This window comes from Pezoporus occidentalis, unplaced genomic scaffold (genome assembly GCF_034315485.1).
Source record: "Pezoporus occidentalis ecotype Australia unplaced genomic scaffold, CSIRO_AGI_Poc_V1 ctg22, whole genome shotgun sequence".
NCBI classification, from domain to species: Eukaryota; Metazoa; Chordata; class Aves; order Psittaciformes; family Psittacidae; genus Pezoporus; species Pezoporus occidentalis.
Genome location: NW_026914072.1, coordinates 4,756,337 through 4,771,190, shown reverse-complemented (window position 1 = coordinate 4,771,190; position 14,854 = coordinate 4,756,337). Strand labels below are relative to the sequence as shown.

At 57.9% G+C, this 14,854-nt stretch overlaps 2 protein-coding genes across 16 annotated transcripts in view; one reads left to right on the top strand and one right to left on the bottom strand.

The window, feature by feature from the left end:
• WT1 (WT1 transcription factor) overlaps positions 1-14,854 on the bottom strand; it is a 340,397-nt gene that overhangs the window by 281,773 nt on the left and 43,770 nt on the right. The window contains exons 1-4 of one of the 15 annotated variants that reach the window (XM_062620320.1): positions 11,687-11,819; positions 10,364-10,497; positions 4,368-4,490; positions 4,103-4,205 (exon numbers count right to left, since the gene is read on the bottom strand). Coding sequence is in view for 9 of the 15 variants with exons in the window: in XM_062620312.1 (XP_062476296.1) it covers positions 4,103-4,205; positions 4,368-4,490; positions 8,282-9,269 (1,214 nt within the window). In the remaining 6 variants the exon portion in view is untranslated. Of the gene's footprint in view, positions 1-4,102; positions 4,206-4,367; positions 4,491-4,681; positions 5,053-5,862; positions 5,886-5,993; positions 6,348-8,281; positions 9,292-10,363; positions 10,498-11,686; positions 11,820-14,854 lie in introns of those variants that run through there. The other 14 variants (XR_009965165.1, XM_062620319.1, XM_062620312.1 and 11 more) reach the window with 14 other exon arrangements.
• On the top strand, positions 9,286-12,171 carry LOC134164497 (uncharacterized). Its single transcript, XM_062620335.1, has 2 exons — positions 9,286-9,739; positions 9,815-12,171. The coding sequence occupies exon 2, from the start codon at positions 11,125-11,127 to the stop codon at positions 12,022-12,024; it is 900 nt and encodes a 299-aa protein (XP_062476319.1). The 5' UTR covers positions 9,286-9,739; positions 9,815-11,124; the 3' UTR covers positions 12,025-12,171.

Genomic DNA, 14,854 nt, shown 5'->3' with positions numbered 1-14,854 from the left:
TGTCCAGTGGCGAGGGGAAGCCGCTGCTCACCCCGCCCCGTCTAACGCACGCTCTGCCCGGTTTGCCCCTGGGTCTACAGCGGCGGAGCCTGCGCTGGCTGCAGCCTTTGGAGGCGCCCGGGGCGGCCGAACCCTGCTCTGTCGCACTCGATCCCTCCGGCTCGGGTGGCCTCAGGAAAGACCCGCAGCCCTCGGCCCTCCCCGGCCGCCCGCGGCAGTTGCGGTGAGGCAGCAGCCGGAGGAGCTAGTGCCGGCGCAGTAAGCTGCCGGTTCAGACCCCACGCCAGCCTCGCTTAGACCCCCCTGGCTCCAGGGCCGGGCGAGGCGCTCTTCAGACTGGGGAGAAGGAGAGGTTTGACTTGTGGCCCTGCGGGATGCGCTGGGGCCTTTCGGCACGCCCCGGGTGGGATGTGCCCTGGCACTTGGGTGTCCCCAGAGGGGCATCCCCATACCCCTCACCCGGGTGCAGAGGGGACCGGTGCCCGCTCTGCTGCCCGCAGTGGCCAAGGGGAGAGATCTGTTTTCTGTGGAGATGCTGAGCACACGGCCCTCCGAGGTTTACACCTCAAAAAACCTGGATAGCCCAAGCAGTAGCTGTAAACCATGCCGGGGCCATCGGGTCTAAACATCTCACATCTAGCACGGGACAGAAAGCAGGACATCCCTGACTCCATTTACGCCTCGACATTGCTTTGACAGTACCGTGAGATCATCTCACGGAATTAACTGCTCCTCTCGAAATCTCGTCTTTGGACGAAGTTTGAATGATGAGAAGGAAAGCGGTGTCCCCGGGGATCCGCCTGCCCCAATTCCAATCTGAATCCTTGGCCCTCCAAACGGCCACAGAGAAGACACTAAAAATAACATTTTCATTACAGAGATCCTTTTAGAGAGAAACGAGAGGAAGGGGGGGGGGGGAACATTTCTACAACGGGGATTAATGCAAATTGGAGTGGAATAAAAGGAAGTCAACGCTGAGCAAAAAGGGAACTCAAAAGGAAACCAGTAGTAGATCATATAGAGTTTGTTTTGGCCTGCATTGCAGTATTACCGAGTTCTTGACCTCTGCACAGAAAGAGCTATAATCTGTACCGAGACTCCTCCACTTCTAAAGTCTTTGTGTGACTCACAGTAAATTTTCAACATCGAGCATGTTTACTACATTAAACAGCGCAAGGCAGAAAAGTTCACATCACCATTTTAATAGTCCCACAAACGCTAGTCATCTAATGCACACTTGCAATCTGCGCGGGTTTGTCATCCGTATCCAGCTATCAACCAACGCCGCAGCGCTCCTTGGCAGAGGAGCGGACTGCATTATAAACCGAGAGCAAGTAGTTGCCGAGACGAGAGATTTCGGAGACACTTTTCCTTCCTAGTAAAAGAATTACGATCATTTAACCGTCTTTCAAGCTGCTCCCTTCCCGAGCGCTTTTGCCTGGATACGGGGGAAAGTAAAAGCTCTCCAGCCCTAGGTTACCTCCCGCTACCCCGGCCCAAGGACCCTGCCGCTCGCCCACGTTACTCCCTGGCGGGGAAGCAGGCAGGCTTCGCGGCGGTCCCTTGCAGCGGTGGGGCGACGAGGAGGGGGAAGAAAGAACATCACGAGGAGATGGATCCCTCCCTCGTCTCCTGGGGTTGGCTCATCAGGGAGACGGGGATATGGGAGGAATGGCCCTGCGGGAGCCGGCAAACTCCAAGCCTCGGCCACAATGGGGTGGATAGGGATCTCAAAGGACTCCCGTGAGCTACCCGAGGAGGTTGGTACAGGGTGAACACCGCCTGTTGCATCCCGCCGCGGAAAGAGGCAGCACCTCTGGTTCCAAACACCTCCGGTTCCCGAGCTCGCCACACTGCTAAAAGCGAGCGGGGCGGCTGCCGTCCTTAGCCGGTGAAAGGAGGGACAGGGGCGTCACGCCGGGAGTTAGCACCATCCCCTGCGCACCCCGCGCAGCAGTGCCGTCCGCATCCCTATCCCATTCATCCCTGCCGGCCTCGCCGTCCAGACGCGGCCACCGAGCCATCCACTGTCGAAGCAGAGCTGGCAAACGGCCTGAACGGCGAAAAGCGAGACAAAACTTCAGAGAATGGGTACGGAATAAGTACAGTCTTTAAAAAAATAATAACGGTTTGGCCAAATCAATATATGTGTATTAACACAGGAGGTCGGTTTTCAGGCCGCTGGAGAAGTGGCTAAGGAGTCGCGTCCGTTTCTGCACCGTAACTGCTAGTCTCCTTTCTTGACATCACTTCCTAGGAAGTGCACTTGTAGTAGGAACACCGTTTTTCAGGATGCTTCTGAATGTATGCAGAAGGGGATAAGGGAGTCACCCTCTGCTCGGGCTTCAATGCTGAAGCTCTGTGTAACGGGAGCTGCCCTCCACACGGTGCAGGTGTGAGATTTAAGGGCTTAAACCCTTATCCTACCGAAGGAAGTAGCAAACCACCCAGGGAGGGGAGCAGACCAAGGCCAAGGTCGGGCAGAAACCGTTCCGGTATCGCCGCTCTGCCCGCTCGTGCTGGGATGCAGGAGCCCTAGGCGGGAGGCGGCGGCCCGGGGGCGATGCTTTTCCCCCCCTCTGATGCCACCGACGGACATACACACGGAGGAGGGAGCTCTCGGCACAAGCAGCGCTTTTCTATCGGAATCACACGTGCCGGAACGGGGCCCGCACAGCTGAAAGTACAAACGCCGCAGGGGACAGCGCCCGAGGTGCCGCTGCAGCCGGGAGCCCCGACACGGGAGCTGGGCAAGGGCCGAAGGGGCGGGGGAGCGGCCAGCCCAAGCCCCCCTGCAAACCTTATTTATAGATTTCCCCGAGCAATCTCTGCCGTTCCAGGGCAGGAGCTCCCCCGGCCAATTATTCGACAAGCTAATCTCTCTGGATAGGCTTCTTTCCTTCCTTCATTACCTCATTCCCTCCTTCCCTTGACGTCAGCTCAAGTTCATTAGCAAAGTGGCTTCTGGAAGTGACAATTTTGTTGTCCCACATCCAGTGTTAATCAGAGATGATATAACCGGCCTACAAGAGGAGCCGCTCGCCGCTTCCTTCACGGGGGCACATTGTTTTGTATGCGAGGGTCACTTAGCAACTCCGAGCTACGGGACTGGCTCCAAGTTCACAAAAAGTTGAAGAATAATTTTTGGGGAACTTCTTTGCTCACTAAACACATTGTAAAACTGCGAGAGGCACTCGCAGCCCCCATGCCAGACCGAAGAGAACGGGAAGCCATGCTTCAAGGGACCCGTCTACTGGCCGGGAGCGCTAGCGCCTGCAGCAAGGCTCCAAGCGCACCTTTCTCCCCGCAGGGAAACCCGACGGGTTTATTGTCCCGTTTTCAATAAATAACCTCCCTGCAGGTCATTCCCCGTGGCTCCTGGGAGCCATCGGAAGGGCTTTTGCTCTGCAAGCCGAAGCCCCTGGACGCGGCTGCTTTTTAATTGCCTGTACCACGCTCTGTCCATTGCTGCTGCTCACCAGCGAGCGCTCTCACATCTTCCCGGCCTGGAGGAAGAGCGGCTGGGAGAATCCCAGAGTGGAGTGGGTGAAGGAGCAGGGATCCCGTGGCCTGAGAGGGCTATCCCCACTGTGCAACGTAAGCCAAGGGCAGTTGCAGAGCCCCGGTCTGGCCCCGGCAGTGAGAGATGCCCTGGAGCAGCGTTTGGGCTACCCCGGGCGTTTCCCCCCGGCGCGGATGAAGAGAGAACACAGGCGGGGCAGCCCGGCTCCTGCTTTCCGAAGGCAGTCAGTACGTGCCGCCGGAGCGAGGATCCCCGAACCGGTAGCCTAGTGCCCGACCCCCGGGGGGCTTGATGTAGTGCCCACGCCGAGAGGCCACGGACCCCGCAAACCCTGGCCCGGGGTGGGTAGGAGGCCCCGTAAAGCTCTGAGACATGATGTGGCTCAGGGTGGGAGGCGCAGTGTCCTTTTTTGTTTTGTGGGGATTTGGTTTGGGTCGGTGTTCGTTTTTAACGCGTGAATCTTTGTTTCTTTTGAGAAAGGAAACCCCAGATCTGTTTCATTGCCGGAAGGAGAAAGCTGTTGGGACGGCACGCAGGGAGGAGACCACGACTCGCGCAGGAGAAGGCAAGGCAAGGTACCTGTTGTAAGGGGTCCGGAGGAGCAAGGCTTGGCTGCCAGTGCAGCTGTCGGTGGGGGTGTGACAGCCGTACACAGGAGCAGGCACCGAGTACTGCTGTTCCCCTGCGGAGAGAGCGGCACAGAGTCAACCCCGCGCTACGGAGGGGGCTGCAGGGCTCCGTCCCCCGGGCCTGGGCAGCTCTAGCTCCGCGACAGCACTGCAGTGAGACAGCGGCATGGCACCGGATTGCCCTGCGGGCCGGGCCACCGCGGGGCTGACATTACCTAGCGAAGGCTGCTGGCTGATGGGGTCCTCGTGTTTGAAGGAGTGGTTTGTAAACTGGGCGGCGTGGTGCGACGGCGTGTGGCCATAGCTGGGGGTCCCGTCAAACGCCACGGTGCTGTAACCTGCCGAGGGAGCGAGCATTGAGGGGTTAGGACGTGCCTTGGGTTCGCTCGGCTGACAGTCCCCCCCTCCTCCCGCCAAGCCTCCTCGGGCGGGCGTCGAGAGAGACGCTCATCTCCCCCGGTGCTGCTGCCCGGCCACCATGAGGAAAACGACAACGAGTGTCCCTCCGTTCATCTCCCAGCACCTGCACTTTGCAAGGCTGCGGACCGGGCCGAGCCGCAGCGGTGGAAGCCCGGTGGGATCACCATGGACCCCGATGGAACCCCCGCGCGGTGGAGAGTGGCGCGCCGGGAAGCCCTCTCCGACGGGCGGAAAGTCGGAAGTCTCGTCCGTGTTTAAAGAGAACAGATTGGCTTCGGTAATAAAAAGGATGTTTTCATTAATTGATGCTCATATTAAAGAGGAAGGTTCCCATCTGCTCAGTGTACTCCTCTGCCGTTTCCAATTTAGAAGTTACCCTTTAATCTTCTTTTTTTTTTAAGGCCGCTTTCTGAAGAGTCTGCAATAAGGCGGAATGTTACATGCAAAAATAAAACTCCTCCTTTCAGCGAAAATTACTCTCCCAAATAATAAACAGCTTGTTTTGTTTCCTACACCGAGCAGATTTAGATGGAAAGCACCCACCTCTGCTGACCCCTGGCCAACACCAAACCGTAAATCAGGTGTTTGGACACCAGCTTTCATTAATGACTTGGAGCTGGCTAAACAACTCAGCTAAAAAAGTAATTACAAAGTAATATTATCTCGGAGGCTTCTCGGCTCATCAGCGTTTACCCCGAGAGCCGAGCTCCTCTGAGAGTCATTCTTCCAAAACAACAAACCAAAAACTCCTTCCCGGGCTGGGAAAAGAAACCAAACGCAGCCCTGCTCGTCCCCCCGAACCCCACTTATCCAGCCGGGGCACACCCTCCCTGCCCGTCGGGATGTGGCGTGTGGCCGGGGAGGATTTTGTCAGTCCACTCCTGGGCTGTTTTCAGGCTCCCCTCTCAGCTCCCTTGGGTCCCGGGTGCTGGGCTCTGCATCGCAACCGCCGATCTATGGATATATATCACGGGGGGAAGAGGAGAGGCAAAAAAGGGGTGCAACTGTTGCTTCTCCATTTCATTCTCTTTGCAGACAGCCTGGATCTAGCGACATTACAGAACTCCATTAACCTTGCGAGGGAGCAACGACAGGGGCAACGAGGGGTGGGGGGGGGTATGGGGGAATGAGGGAGGAAGAAATAATCCTTTGAAACATTCCCCTTCGCGAGGAATGTAAGCCGGCGCTGAGGCTGCGGGGCTGGGGTAGATGTGGGGCTGTCTTGTCCCACATCCCCTCGCTCCAGGAGCCCAGCTCTGCCTCGCTGCGGCAGCGATGACAGACCGGTACCTCAAGGGCTCCCATCCCACAGCTGCTTCTCGCTCCTTATCTCCTCCCTTAGCCCTCAGAGTAGAGCCTCAATCCTCAACTCCCTTTTCCCCGTTTTCCTGATTCTTTTTTAACTTTCAGCAAGCACTAACACTTTCCACGTTACTTCTGGCCCGGCGCAGACTTTCGGTGACCTTCAAAACTCAGCTCGGAGCAGAACGAGGTTTTGGCCGCGCTTTCCGGTGTTGCCTGACCCAAAGCTTCAGGAATGTGATAAGAAAGTTGAGTTCTGAACCGAGCTGCCGATAGTGAGGTCTCTTTAATTAGGGCGTTATCAGAGACAGTCCTGATTAAGATGTGCTGAAAATAATTGAAAGTTGTACATCTGGTGGAGAACTGGAGGCGTCCATTTGTTGGAGGAGCCCAGCTGGATGAAAGAGACAGGCGAACGAGGAGAGGAAAACTGGGCAGAGGTTTCAAAGCTTTGGTTCCCTAACCCCCACACCACTCCAGACTTGGCAGAAGTGTTACCGCAGAGCCAAGGTAGCATCTTTCCCACGGTCGGAGCAACCGGCTTAAAAGAAACAACCCAGGATTTCAGCCTTGAGGAGATCCAAAGGAAGAACACTTTATCCATACGCACACACATAAAAAAGGAAATCAAACGCTCTTTGCCGAATTCCTCCTTGCCGAAGGAGTTCGCTGCGTGTTGCCGCCGAACATAGCTATGGCTAAGCAGCGGTGCTGTTCATGCGGGGAGCAGCCGCGAACTTAGCAGAGCCCCCAGGCCCGGCGAATCACCGGAGGAGCGGGACACCACTCTCACAGGGTCTCGATCCAACCGACCGGGCCCGGGAGGTGCAAAGAAGTGTACGGCCACTGGGCCCCGGCTCTCGGGCACGCAAAGGGGTCTGTGTGCGGGACCTTGCGCCGCAGACCGAGCGCCTCCCGCAGAGAGCTGGGGACCAAGTAAATCGGGGCACCGGCTCAGTGGCGCGTTAAAGGCTCTGTTTCTCTCTGGGGTGGTTAAACTCAGGCTACAGGATGGCGCGGGGTGGCAGGTATTTTTTCCCTCTCCTACCCGCGCACACACACCCAGGGCCGAGCTATTCCATTACCCTTCTCTGCACCTTCCCGTAGCTATTTCTGCCCAGCCATTAAAATCCTCTGCGATATCTAAAATCCTTTCATATGTCAAAGACTTCCCCGGCAGAGCTCCCTGACCCACCGCGCTCTGTGTTGGGGCGATCACAGGACGCTCCCGAGCGGATCTCGGAGCCCCGCAGGGTACGCAGGAGCTCCGGCGCCCCGCCGCCAACCCAGCGAGGCCGACTCTGTCGTGGAGTGCCAGGGCTGCTGCTCATCTCCTCAGCCGGTCTCGGCGGCAAGACCCCGGAGCCCTGCCCCGCGGTTCCTCACATTAACTGCGAGCCAGGCGCCGGGCGGCCAGCGGGGCCTGGAAACGAAGGCAGCGGAGCGGTGGCACAGGGATGCACTGCCCGAAGGAGGCCCGTATTCGGCCGTGCAGCTGAACAAACACTTCCCCACGGTCGCCGTTACCTCTCCGCACTGCAAACGTCGCCCCGGGCCGCCTCGCCGGCCTCGTCTGACACACAGCCTAGGCCTCCGCGCCGGCCCTTCGCCGTGCTTCCCTCCGCCTGCAGGCGCGAAGGCCCGACCCCCCTCGGTCAGACGACCCTGGGGCAGCTGAAGGAGAGGGAAACAGACCCAAAAGGCCCCGGCCAAGCTCTCCGCAAGCTCTCCCCCTTTCCTTCCTCCTCCTCCCCTTGCACCCGCAGATATTTGTACTGCAGCCACGGGAAGAAAAACGACTAGACGGTGATCCCGGTGCCACAGTCAGGGAATGACCCATCCATCGCCCTGCCGTGCAGCCCACGGGAATTTCTCAGCCGCCGCGAGCGACAGCGCAGTCGATTTCGGCCACGGGGATGCTGAAGATAAATCACGGCCTGGGGCATTCAGTGCATAATTCTCTAAAGGACTTGAAAGCACTAACGTGAGGACAGCGGTTTTCGGATTCGGGATGGGGTTTGGAGGTACACCCTCTTCCCATCCCCGCATAGACTTGCTGAGGGAATTGTCTTGGGGCACCAGCCTCACATCCACTCCAGCACCGGTGCCATCCCCAGCCCGAACAACCAGGCGAGAGGCTGCTCCGATCCGGGGAAGGCCCGGGGGGGTCCAGCCTGCCTGGCAGAGCAGCGGGCTGCGGGCGAGCAAGTCGTGGCTTCTAGAGCCCCCTCGGAGTGAAGTGGCTACCGCCCAGGGAAGGAAAGGACGCACGGAAGGGCTGTCTCGCTTAACCCTGCTCGGCCCCTGCGGAGAAAGGCTGAGCTCGGTGCTTACATTCAGCGCTGCCCGGCCCGGCCAAGAGGGGTCTCCGAGGGCTGCCCCCCGAGCCCGGCAGCTCTGCCCTTACCCTGGTTGCGGATCGCTTGCTGGCTCTCCAGGCAGTTGGGCAGGTAGGGAGCGTTGGGGAACATCCTCGCCTGGCCGGAGGGCGGCTGGCTGGGCGGCGGGGCGCCGAAGGGCCCATAGCGGCAAGCCCCGGCCGTGCCCGTGAACTGACCGGAAAAGTGGACGGTGAAGGCGCTCAAGTACTGCTCCTCGTGCGGGTCCGACCCGTTCCAGCTCGGCTCTTGCTTGATGAAGGAATGCGCCCCCAGCGAGCCGTAGGAGGCCCCCGGGGGGAAGTCCAGGACGGGAGCCCACTGCGCCGCGCTGCTCACCGGCATGGTGCAGTTGCTGTTGCCCGGCAGAGAGGGCACGGAGGGCAGCAGCGCGTTGAGGTCGCGGACATCGGAGCTCATCTGCTCGCAGACCTTCTGCCTGCCGCCAGGCATCCAGTCTGTCCCCGGGCCGTACTTGTTCCAGGACACCTGGCCTCTGCCCGCCAAGCCGGAGGCCGGCTCCGGCTGCAGGCACCAGGCTGGCGAGCTCAGCCCTTTGGGAGAGGTTTGATCCGGCACGGAGCTCCCCGGGTCCAGCCCGGCGGGAGCTGGCAACAGCGACAGGGAAAGGTTGTTCTCCAGGATCGCCTCCGGGGCTGCACCCGCTCCCAGCGCAGGGCCGGGCAGGGCCGGGTGTGCGTGTGCCTGTGTGTCCGCGTGTCTGCCTGCCTGCGCGTGTGTCCGTCTGTCTGTGCAAGGGGGGCACAGCCTCCTCGCACGCCTAACCTCGGATGCTTGCTCGTCCTGAACTTTGCAAAGCTCAAATAGAGGCGCTTGCAGGGGAGGAGGAGTCAGCCACGCCGATCCTCCATTCACACAACCTCCGCCAAGGGGCTGCCCACAGCCAGCTCTGCTGAACCCAGCCGGACAGACACGTGGGGGAGGAGAAAGGGGGACAAGGAGAGCCGGGGATGGAGGGGGAGAGGTTACTGTGGGAGAATATATCTTCCTACACATCACTCCCACCCTTCTGGTGCGAGTGCCACTAAATCTCACCCTAACGTCCCTTCTCTTTAGGAGAGACTGTTAGCGGGATCCAGGTGGCCAGTAAGTACGTGTGCATGACTTCCCCACCAGGTCCGGCCGTGTCTGTGGGGACTCCCGAGGGTGGCCGTGTCGCAAGCCCCGGGACCGGGCGGATAAGCCTCTGCCCTTGCAATAGGTGGGGAAAGTGATCCGGGCCGGAGCGGGCGGACCCGTCCCTGCAAGGGGAAAGCGTCTTTCCGATCGCTCACCAGGCGCTCGCCTCAGGGGGCTCCGAGCCAGCCGCGCCGAGGTAGCAAGAGCTCTGTCGGCGAGGACAGGAGTGGGCGCCCTTTGCAAGAGCCCGGGGCCGGCGTGGGCCTGCTCCCAGGTCCGTCCCTCCAACCTGCCCGTGTGTGAAGGGGAAGGAAGAGGTTAGGCAGGCGGGGGAGGATCGCAGTGCTGTAAGTAACCTGCTTTTGGTAGATTCACCTTGGCCCTTCTCCTGGGCAGCCCTGGACTCTCTCTTCCCTCCCCAGCCTCCTAGACAGCAGCTCCTCAGCGTGCAGCCCGTCGGCGGCAGAGACCCGATGGCGCCTTATCCGTTACCCCCGGACGGTCCTTCCAGGCTACTCGACGGGTTTAGGGTCGGCACCAGCAGAGAGGGATGCCGAGATTTCGGCGGCGCGGGAGTCCTCCCAAATCGGCAGGAAGCCCCGGGGCGGGCGGCAGAGACCCGCGGGACATGGCGGTACCTGCCGCAGCCAGGTGAGACGCGGGGCAGAGGCGAGTCCGCTGCCGCGCCAAACGTGAGAAGAGGAATCCTGCCGTCTTCCTTCAGAACTGCTAATTAATAATCACCGGAGGGGTGGGGGAGGAAGCGGTGTTGCTCCTACGAGCACGCGTGGCGCAGCTCCCGCGGGCAGTGTGCTCGCAGGGTACGCGTGGGAGCACCGCCCCGGCCCCTGCGCATCTGCACCGGCCACTACCAAAACCGAAAACGCCCGCAGCGCGTAGCCGCATCCTCCCCAGCAGCGTCTCCCTCCTTTCGCAGCGTTTCTTTTTGATAGAAGAAACGCCACAAACACCTGCCGCTGAAAAGACCGAACCCGTTGTCTTCTCGGCGACAAATTACACTTCGGTATTTTCTTCCCCCCCGCTGCGTTAAAGGTTACCTCATGCATCGCCAATCTTGAAACAACATTTTAAAATTCAGAGGGTTCTACGACAAAAGAGATTAAAATCAGCATTATTAGATTAGCCAAGTATTCCATTTTCTCTTTAAACTTTCACCAAAACTGTCAGGTTTTGTTATTATGAAATTACGTTAATTTTTACAAACTAGAGAATTCCCTTTTCAAATCTTTTAATGCGTGAATCTATTTATTGGTGGAATCTACGTGTAACGTAATAGCGAAAGACTTTGCCGGTATTGAAGATCGTCTAAGTTTACAGGATCCGCCGCTTCCCACGAGTACACCCGAATCTAAACCACCCTCGGCCGGCACCTGGGATACTACCGGCCCCGGGCCCTGCTCCCCCTCGCCCTGGGCTCCCCGCACAACGCAGCCCTCCCGCCCGGTACCTGCGGGGGGTGCGGGATCGGGACGGCTGCTGGGTTTGCCAGGTTCTGAAGTGCCGACCCCTGAGTTTGGTCCCTTAATCTCCGCGTCTGAAACGGACAACAGACATAAATAGAAGTCTTTGCCCAGCCTAAGCGGAGTATTTAATTTCCCGTGAAAACTAGACCTCTCCTGGTACAGAAAAAGCCTTTCCTGCAGGGGACTGTTTTTCGAACCAATGTGGGGGTGTTTCTTATCTTGAAATAACCAAGCTTGATAAAGTGAAAATGTTTTCTTCATCGCTTAGGTCTGCGGTGTTCCACCTGGGAGGAAGAACTGCCAAAGCCCTTCCAAACCTTCGTCCCTCTCGCCCTTCCAGCGGCAAAACAAGCAGACCCCCTGCTCATCGAGGGTGGGAAAACAGAGGTCGTCGGCAGCTGCGTGATGCCCTCTTGGCCCTGCGCAGCGCCGGGCACCGGCACCCTCACTGGCCGCCTCAGCCGTGCAGGGCACGGAGCGGTCGCGGGCTAACAGGGCGGGCTGAGACAAGGATTCTCCGAATCAGGACGAGTACCGGGACTTCCCGAGAGAAACCCTCAGCACTGCAGCCCGAGGAGGGGACGAGAAGCCCGGACTCTTCTACACCGGGACGTGTCGGGAACTTCTGGAAACGGCCAGCGCTACTTCCCGCAGTCATTCCCTTCCAGCCAGGGAGAGAGTTCCCCGCCCTGCTGCATAGCCGGGCACCCACTCCTGCAGCCCAGGCCGGGAGCGTTGGCAGCAGGTCCCTAGGGAGCACCCCAGCATGCTGGGGGGAGCTGCTTCCCCGTGCCTGGGTCACCTGCTCACCTCCTCCCCGGAGATCCCGACCTCGATGCCAGTCACTCCGTCTAAGCAAACCCTTCGCCGGCTCCCTGGCCTCGGTGCACAGCCGAGAGCAGTGGCCGAAGAGGTGGCAGTTGAGGAGACAGCATCTTCTTTGCCGAGGTCTAGACGCGGGCGGGCCGGAACTTTTTTCCCTCTCCTCTCCAAACACGGCCCGATCCAAATCTTTGCCAGGGAGCAATCAGGCTTGTTTTGCTCGGTGTTCCATACCTATGTTAATTCCCGATAATGCTCAATCTCTGATTGTGCTCGAAGGCACACTGTACAAGATTAACATATTTCCAGAAGGAGAATTATTCTAGAGTCCCACGCGATCCCAAGCAAAAGGGGCTCGGGAACCTGTTCCAGCCCGGGCAGAGCTGAAGCACCTCCCCAGCTGGCGTTTCCCTGTTCCCCTTTCTCACCTGCCGTGCCAACCAGCTGAAGGACTGGTAATTCTTACTACCCCATACTAAATATCCCCTCGCGGCTTGGTGGGGAGGGGAACTGACTTCAACAGAAATAAATCCCCTACCCAATCCCGCTCACAGCACGCAGTGGATCTGTCTCGCTCAGGGAGCTGTTCAGAGTTCGAGTGCCAAGAACAACAGAAACAAAGCTGCGAAGCACCCCCGCAGCGGCCCCGATCCTGCATCCCCCGATGCCCACGGCACCCCGCCGAGCACCGCGAGCAGCATGGCAGCTCCGGCAAGGCGGGCTCTGGCTGAGGGGGCCACCGGCGCGTTTTTGAGCTGGGGAGAGGACATTTTGGTTATCTTTTCAGGGGGCAAAAAGCCTCTTTTTACGGCAGAAGGTGCGTGTCCGCTGCACGGCTCTCCGCGAAGCCGCTCGGGCATTCCGGTTCCCCCGAGGCGAGGGACAGCCCGATGGCGGCTCTCCAGTGAACAGCCCCTAGGCTCCGGGGGACATCCGGAGCTCTCTCCCCACTCCCCCAGCCCCGTATCTCAGGTCTGCGACATCGGCTCGCCCCCCGCGCCCACCGCGGGCTGTGCGCGCCGCTGCAGGCCCCGCCAGCCCGGCCCCGGCCCGGCCGGGAGCAGCTGAGCGAGCTCACGGCCCCCGGACCGCCTCCTCTCGGAGGGCCGAGCCAGGCCAGGCCAGGCCAGGCCAGGCCGGTGGGGCTCTGGCCATTATTTTACCGTAAATCTTTGAAACGCTGGAACTAATTACGGAGAGGATATGTCTCAATTTGTTCCGCATTAGCGCCGCGCCGGGGCTCAGACACCGAGCACGGGAAATTGATGAGCCCAGCCCAGCCGCGCCGGGACCGCGGCCCTGACCCCATGTTCACCTCGGCTCCAGCCCCGGCACCTGCGGGACCCCTGGGCCGAGCCACCTCGTCCGAATTTCCCCTAGCGCTGTTCGGTTCGGTTCGGTGCCGGAGGTGTGAGAGGTGCGGCCCGAGCCAAGTACGACGTACTACGAGGGCTCTGATAAATTCATCGGTGCACTGCTGAGACGAAGCTTAGCATAAATCACAGGGCTGTATAGAGCCCTAAAGTATCCCTCTGCATCCTGCCCTTGCCGGGGCTCTGGTGAAGAGGAGTTCACAGAAAACAGGGTATTGGTAACATCCTTCAGATTCAGTGTATGTGATGCTTTAAAAGTCTTAGATATATAATGGGATATACTGATGGAGCAGCTAAAGCTATTATATAGAATTTATATAGGTACTTGATACATACAAAAGAAATTGGGGGCATGGGGGAAGCTCTTATGCTCAGTTCTTGTCTTCTCTAATGGTTTTAAAAGTAATAAAACTATTATTTTGGGAAGAGAAATTAAAAAATATTCTGAAACTTAATACATAAGAAACTGATAGCTGAGGAATTCATTTCTCCCTGGTTGTAGAATGTAGATCCCACTATAAAGGCAAACTGAACTCTAAATGTAATAATATAGAAGCAAATCAGTAACAATATTGCCACAGACACAATCCAAAGAATTCTTTGAGCCACCTGGAACAGCATCTTTGAATACACGTTGGAAATGTAAACCAAACATTTGTACATCCACAAGCATTACCAAAGCCCTGGTGGAAGTGGACCTGCTGTCCCTAGCCACATGCTGCAGTATTTGTGATACCTCTTGGGTAAGGAAAGGCAGTTTACCACCAGCAGCCCCAAGTCTCGCTAGCTGCTGGGTGGTACAGGACAGAGACAGAAGGTGAATTGTCTTTTACCAGTTTCTCCAGTAGACTGACTGGTCATGAATGTGTTTTCCTAAACACTAACCATCCATGCCTTTATCCTTCAAATTCATTCTTGAACAAACACACTAACAGTGCAAGCAAAGTCCAAATCTCACTTTGTTCTTGCAAAGCTGTTTTGCAGCCCTGTACGGAGACACTCCCTTGGCTAGTCTTCATCAGTGGGAAACTAGTGGGGCTCCAGTGAGGCTGCTCTGTCTTACATCAACTGGGAATATGAAACCCTTTTCAGAGGATTTTGTTCTCATCCTACACACTTCAGAGGAATTCACAGATGAAAGCACCTGACTAGGGATGCTTTAGAGCAAGAGTGGTCCCACTGAAATAAATGCTTACGGACTTCAGTCAACCAGGGTCTAACACCTTGTACCATGCAGCAGGGGAAGCCAAGCATCTCCTCTGCCTACAGATGCTTAGCTAGCGCAGAGGGCAAGCAGTGAAGACAATGTGCCTGGTGCGTAAAGCAGATAGGAACAAAAGCTCATGGGTTCTGCTCAATGCTTCCTTCAAGCTAAGGAGAAATGAAGAGGTGATGGCAGTTTTGCCAGAACACTGCAGGACTCCAGCAGTATTTGTGGGGTGCTTGGAGACCTTGGGTAAGCAAATACACACAGGTAGTTGATTATACAACACAGCTCAGGGTGATCTGTCAGGGATGTGACCTGTGAGAGGGTGGCAGGGCTGGAGCTGCAGAGCTATTGCAACACGGCAAGTCCCTGCTCCCAGCCCTGCTAGCAGAGCATAGCCAACAGCTGCCTGGGGAGAGATTCCACTGCCCTCAGCCTCTGACACAGCCCTTAAGCTTCAACTGAGCATACCCAGTTCTTAAGTGCAGCTACATAAAGGTATGAGTCTCTCTTCTCTCTGGGCTATATGTACTGCTATGTGTGTATTGCAGCAATATGCCAAAGGCAAACAAGCTC

Coding starts and splice junctions, on each gene's coding strand:
- LOC134164497 (XM_062620335.1), top strand. CDS start 11,125: ATGTTTTCTTCATCGCTTAGGTCTGCGGTGTTCCACCTGGGAGGAAGA.